Consider the following 7,021-nt stretch of genomic DNA (forward strand, 5'->3'; position numbering starts at 1 on the left):
TAGTAGATGACCTAAGGGTCACTGCCGACAGCAGCGGTGGCTTTTCTGTTAAGTGTTTTGGGTGGTGGTTTCTTTTCAGTTACTTCCTATACACTCCTCTACCACTAGGGGGAGATGTTCTGTCACTCATCCGAGTGAGTGATACTGCATTCCAAAATGAAGTCCGGAGACTCCGAGTTTGATATTAAATAATTGGTTGAATGCATGCATGCGTGGCTGGAAACACGTAGGTAGATAAGTTGGCAAAGCCACAGCCTGGACCCCCATTGGGACCACAGCTATCCAGCAGCTCTCTGGACCATACGTGAGAATGTGTATGTAAAAAATAGACAACCGTCCCCAGGCAGCTGAAAGATGTCCCAAAGAGCATAAACAAATCCATGTTTTCTGCCTCAGGATGTCTCCAGGAGCCTTCATGCAGATCTCACCAATAACACACATCCCGTACACATCTATTTGATTTCCAAGCTTGCAACACATTAGAAGCAGAAAAGAAGAAAAGCAGCTGGCATCAGAAATGCCCTCGAGCACGAAAGACAAGCGGGCCAGACCTGAGGACTCACTATCTCCATGTGCCGGACTGTGTGCCTGGGGAGCTCATATTTCATTGCAAGAAATACCCAAATGGTCAAGGGGGGCGTTCTTCCTGCCATGCCTGAGATGGCCCCTTGGTGAAATCTCTCCTCTGTTCCAGAGTGAAGCCAGGAGAGGGACGTGGGAGAGTCTGGAAGGAAGAGAATAGAGGAGGGTTTCCTGGGCTGGTCCAGCCCCACCGCCTCCAGTCCTAGGGGCGAGAGGTCAGGAATCTGTGGGTTGAGCATTCCCAGATGATTCTCCATGAGGCGCTCCTTGCCCCTCCTTTGAGATGGGTTCTTTAAGCTGTGGGCGGAGGGAGAGCTGGTAGCTGAGCTGGGTCCCATGATTGGCAGAAGAGAGGGAAGGGAGTGAGCCCTGCTCAGCCCTTCCTCCTCCCCCAGCTTTATTCACACCTGTTGCCTCAGGACAGATTCGCAGAGGGTGATGTTAGCATTATCCAGAAAACTGAGGCTCAGAGAGGCTCCTGGCCCTCTCTAAAGGCCCCCAGCTGGTGGGAGGGAGGCAGAGACAGGCTTGTGGTTGTCCCTGCTGTGCTGCTGGGTCTGGGTCATGTGAAAGGAGGACTGGTGAGAGTCTGAGTCATAAAATCTCTGACAGATGGTACCAGTGACATGACAGGGACCAAGGCCAGGCCGTGGTGACCGAGGTGAGGAAGTGATGGTGCCGCGTGTGCATTGGTGAATCCCGCGATGAGTCCCCACCATCACTCTTTTCTTGGCTCCTGTGTCACTTCTGCCAGTAGCATCCTCCATGGCACCCCCAGCAGCAGGTCCTGGGCTCCGAACCCTCTCTGCGCTGACCGAGAGGAGCCGCCCCAACCTGGAGGGTCCAGGCTGATGTACCTTGGTTCCCCGGCCCTGGCCTGCACTGCCAGGCCCACAGAAGGCACTGGAAAATGTGGTGAACACATGGCTGGTCCCACCCTTTGGAACCAGAAGAGGGCAGGGAGCATGGCCAAGACCACTGGTCACCTCCATCAACATGCCCCTCCCTAGGAATAATCATGAATTTTACCTGGCCACATTGTTCCACAATGAAGGCTGTGTTTCAATCATGTTTAAGTTCTGTGTTGAGTCTTCCTGGAAGGCTCAAAAGGGACAGGTGAGCCCTCTCCTCCTTTCTGCTTCTCTGCTGCCTGGGATGCTAATGCAATGGCTTGTCCAGCAGCAACTTTGGACTCTGTAACTAGGTGATTCTGAGGCCTAGTTACAGATCTAGGTAATGGAGGGTAATGGAGACCTAGGTAAATCTAGGGTAATGGAGTAGAAACACAGGCTCTTGATGACCAGGGGTCCATCATGTCACCCCTGAACTGCCACATTGACACTGCTTATTTTTGGTGGTAAATGTGGGGTACCGATTGTGTCTTTGGGCTACTCAGAGTCCAGCCTAATCTCAGCTGGCACATGGTGTCAGTTCAAGATAGGTCCCAGGGCTTCCTGGTAGGAAGACTTGATTTCTGGTTCTGAGTTCCCATCACTGCTGGTGTGGATGTGTCTAGATGAATGAGTCACTGCCCCGACCTGGTTTTGTTTATATGTGTTTTTCTTTTTCTTAATGAGCTCAAGGATCACCATCCTGTCTCCTGTACATGGTGGGTGGTTGAACGGAATGAGGCCGATGTAAAAGACAGTATGCATGTGGCAAAACCATCACACATAGAAGGAATGTGTACCTCCTGGGTGGCAGCCTCGCCCCTTGGTTGGCTAGTGGGGCTCTGTCCATCCTGAATTCCCAGAGTTCATTTGCTCATGCATGCCCGGGCTTGTTGTGAGGACAGCTCTGTTTTCTAAAGCATCACCTCCTTCAGGTCCCCTTGGTGCATGCCAAGGGAATAGGGATATGGTTGTTGATGATGACAAAGGCCAGAGAGGACAGGATGTTTCATCGGCCACCACTCAGAATCATAGTGCCATTAACATCAGAGACTGGTCCAGGGGACTTGTCTACAGGTGTGCGGCTAAGCCCAGCATGGCTCTGTACTGTCACCCCCTGTTAATTTCATACAATGCGGGACATGTGGCAATTTCTAGAGATTCTGGGCTGGACTCACCAGCCATACCAGAAGAAACCTCTTATTATTAATTCCCTAACCTATTGCAGATGGTCTTAAAAGAAATACCTGGGAACAAAGTTTCCTTTGATCAAAGCATCTTAAGATGTGTCTGCTCTTACATCCTGGTGACAAAAGAAAGCAAAAATTTTCCTCAGAGAGTGAAAGGGAAATGAGGGCAGCTGCATTAGGTCTAATTGTGAACACATTTGCTAAAACCTCAACCTGGACTGTATCGTTTTTTGAACGCTCCGTATGTGGCAGACAATGTAGTGGCTTGGCACATATGACACTATTTTAAAGCCCTCAACCTATTTCACTAATGAGTTAATTGAGCCTCAGGGAAGTAAAGCAATTTGTCCAGAGGGTCATAGCTAATAAACTGCAAACTTGGGATCCCAACGAGGACCATCCGATTCTCAGAGCACAACTTTCTGCTGGAAGTTTCCATGCTAACTACAAACCAACATCTCTTAATTATGAATGCAACCTTATGTAACTAAATCGCACATTGTAGGTGGCCCCTTTGATCTCTCTGTTTATACTGATGTCCTCTTTCCTCTGCATGCTTTTCTAACAATTAAACAAGGCCTCAAAGGAATGGAATTCTAAACCCATTTTATTAAATTGTTTTGGTTCTCAAACAAAAACAGCTCCTGTTGGTTTATCTTGTTCATCTGATAGCCTAAACACATGCAATTATTTTTCTCCCTGCAAAATAATGTGTCTTTCAAAGGTATTTTGCCTCCTCCTCAATTTTGCAAGGAAATGCACTTTTGTTCTGATGTCCAGCTGGAGATGGTCATTTTGCCAGCTGATATCTGATGTGATAAGAAAATCTGGGCTTCAACAACCAAGCTCAGCCTGGTGGTTAGGAGCACGGGCGGGAGAATCTGACTGTCCTCGTGACTTGCCCATGTCTCTGTTTCCTCCCCTGAGAAGTGGGAGAGATGAGCACCACCTGGTGGGGTTGTCTTGAGGTTGGGATGAGCTTCTCCCTGGGAAGAGGCAGCCTGAATAATGGCTCTGGCCACGGACGAGCTCTGGATTGGAATCTTAGCCCTCTGAGAGGCAGCGAGCTACACAATCTCTGTGCCTCAGGTTTTCCCGCTGATAAAATCTACAGATGATAGTCATTCCTACATCTCTGGCCGTTGGGATCAAATGTTAACTCACTTAGTTAAATGAGTAACTGACTCACCCAGAGATGTGCCCGAATAGTGACACGAGGTTTGGGTGCAGAATCCAATCTTCCTGTCAGGAAGCCCTCGCATTATACCTGTGTGATAAGTGTGGTGTTGAGGCAAAGCCCACTCATATCCCAAAACTCAGGCCACGTACATGTGGACCTGCACAGCGATAGCATGTTGAAGTGACCAAGGAAGTCTGAATACTATTAACTTTCTCTCAAGGAATTTAAATCCTAAAACCTAAGTGACAGAGGAAAAAGGCCATGCAAATACTCTGCAAAGAAGAGTTGTCTTGCCAGGCTAGTTGCCAAGGAGAAATGCAGAATTTCGTTAGCAGCAGGACTTGACTGAACCATGGTCCCCAAATGGATCCCAGTCCTAATTCCCAGAGCCAGGAGGATTACAGGGAAAAGGGTCCTTTTGTAGCCGGTCAAGTTAAGGATTTTAGGATGTGAAGATGATTTTGGACTATTCCTGTGGGCCCTAAATACAGAGATGAGAGTAAGAGGGAGGCAGAGGGAGATTTGCACAGAGGAGGAGAAGGTGGTAAGGCTACAAGGAACCCTGGCATCTGAGGCTGGAAGAAGCAGAGAACATGCCCCCCAAACTTCAGAAGGGTGCTGCCCTGTTAATACCTTCATTTTAGCTCACTGGAATTGTTTTCTGACTTCTGGCCCCAGAACCGGGGGAGAGTAAATTCCCATTATTTTTAACTACCACATTTGTGGTAATTTGTTACAGCAGCCACAGCAAACTGATTCAGTGCCATTGGCCCCAAAGTAGCATCTGCAGCAACTTGGCTTCGTAGTTCTGAGTGGCTGGCTCTTTGGGGTAAGCTGAACCCCCAGTTAAAATGCATACTAGGATTCCCTTCTCAACAACAAAAGCTGTACTAATTAGTTGCCAAAAAGCATCGAATGTCAATTTTCATCTGATGAAGCCTTTCTGAATAGTATCAGGAGGTTCAGGAGGGAAAGTAGCAAAGAAAATGATGGTTTCTGCACTTTGCTGTCAGGAACCTGGTCTCACAATCTTCTATACAGTTCAGTCTTTCAGGAGTTGAAGAGGAACTTTCCTAAGTTATTTCTAAATAGACTTAATTTTTTGAGCTGTATTTTAGGCTCACAGCAACACTGAGCAAAAAGCACAAAATTCCCATGTACCCCCGCCTTTCTTATTATCCCACGTGAGTTACTTTTCACACACCTCAGGGTGATTACTTCTATTGTAAAATTACTGCCTGCACACACATAAACAGGAGTGAATTTTATGATGTGTTTAATGGGGATCAGGAATTTTTTCTATAACTATAAAAAATACAACCACAAATCCTTACAACCTACATTAGGGGTGGCCCCAAACTTGGATGTGGGGGTGTTATACCAATCAGGTGTCTCAGCTACAGGGTCCTGATGAAGTTCCATGGCAAACTCTAGTGAGTCCCTGCTGGGGTTCTTGGAGTTGGATGGGGGTTGGGTGGATAAATGGGTTCCACAGATCTCATTCATGGTACTTATTCACCCAAGTCCCACCTGAACCATCCCTGCCATCTCTTCCCAAGCCCCTTGTAGGGGCCACCAACTTGCCTCAGGGGGTCCGGATGGGGTTCCATCTCCTCCAACGCCCCCCACTCACGCTCCACCTCCTTGCTGATGAGGAGGAGGGATAATAGGAAAGACAGCATCTTGCTTGGCCCCCATCTGGACAGTGTCTCCTGCAAATGACAAGGGGCTCCCTGGGCATTGTTTTGGTGGCCTGAAACTGGTCTCTATACTACTAACTTTTGACTTCTTTATAACTGCAGACTCACTTGGTTCTCTATTTTTTCTAAGGCCTACATGTGACCACACACGCTTTAGCTCTGCCCACCCTTATAGGCCACCAAACTTTGGGTTGGTTGGCCCTAATCCTCCCATTGACCCAACCCTCAAAGTAACCTTAACAGGATGAGAGTGGAGACGCCTAAATTACTAACAAGCTTTAATGAAGCCTCCAGTAAACTCAGGACCTTCTGACTTTCCTTGGGAACTTCTCTGGCCTCCCCGGGCCCTGTGCAGTCACTGTTGAAATGTCTTTGGGGCAATAGTCCAGAACCAAGCTCAACAGCATTGGTGGTAAAGACCATATGTGTAGCGGGGCCTCACATCGTGTTGGAGGAATTGCCCTTAAGAAAATTTCCCAAGATAGTAATTTTCCCATCTGCGAACTTTGTTGGTTAGTGTTTTCCACTTGCTTGGGTTTATCCTTTCAATCCCTTTGCTGATTAAATCACTGAGAAGGATGTACTGGTAGGAGTAGATGCTGTCGATGGACTGTAGACAGAACTCCCTCCTGTTATTGATGATAAACCACTTCAGAGAACACCAGGCTGAGTCTAAAGGGTTCAGGTAGTTGTAATGGGAGGGGAGACAGAGCAGTTTATGGCCGTAGGACTTGGCCACCTCTGGGCAGCACACTATTCTTGTTAAGTTAATGACTGTTGGGAGGTTGGCCTGGACCTCGGCCTCTCTGTGTTCCTGGGGCCTCGTCTCATCCTGCTGCCTTCTCCCTTTGACCACGATGGCGCACTTCCCATAGTTCTTCTTCACCACATCACAGAACTCGAAGAAGAGGTGGTCTTCCTGCTTGGTGCACAGCTCATCTCTTAGGAACGTCCGGTATTTCCATGGCACCCATCCTTGACTGCCTCCTGCGTGCACGATACACCAAGTTGGAGTTTGCACGAAATATCCATTTCCAAGTTCTTCCCCGGTCACGAGACTTTCCGGGATATCAGTTTCCCCAAAATACACGGCCTTAAACCCATCGTGCTGCAGCGTCCTCAGGGCTTTCAGATACTGGAGGCATTGCTTCCTCCTGACGCCATCAAACTGACCTCTGCTAATGATGCTTTTTAGAAGAGAGTTGGCAAGGCGAGGCATTGTGGGGCCTCAAGGGCTTGATGTGTCTCTGTCTGGGGAGATCTGGCAAGGGTGACATGATGACCTCATAAAGAGCTTTCTCAGAGCTGTGCCAGCCCCTAGCTACACTTCAGATTCAAAGCATCACGGGACACAGACTGACAACACCTTCCTTCTGGGCTGTGGATTATGGGAATGGAAAATGCTACTTTGATATCACTTCTGGAATATGTCCAGAACAGAGACTGGAAAGCATTTTACAGGGACAAACCAAGTTTGTG

At 48.2% G+C, this 7,021-nt stretch overlaps 1 protein-coding gene across 1 annotated transcript; it reads right to left on the reverse strand.

The window, feature by feature from the left end:
* Positions 1–6,005: 6,005 nt before the first annotated feature.
* LOC308653974 (uncharacterized protein C21orf140 homolog) lies at positions 6,006–6,761 on the reverse strand (the record flags this gene model as incomplete). The annotated part of the gene is made up of 1 exon (XM_081302756.1): positions 6,006–6,761. One exon carries the CDS (start codon positions 6,759–6,761, stop codon positions 6,006–6,008), a length of 756 nt encoding a protein of 251 aa, XP_081158882.1.
* Between the last annotated feature and the right edge of the window lie 260 nt (positions 6,762–7,021).

The sequence above is a fragment of the Spermophilus citellus genome (assembly GCF_964194105.1).
Source record: "Spermophilus citellus genome assembly, chromosome: 7".
Taxonomy (NCBI): Eukaryota; Metazoa; Chordata; class Mammalia; order Rodentia; family Sciuridae; genus Spermophilus; species Spermophilus citellus.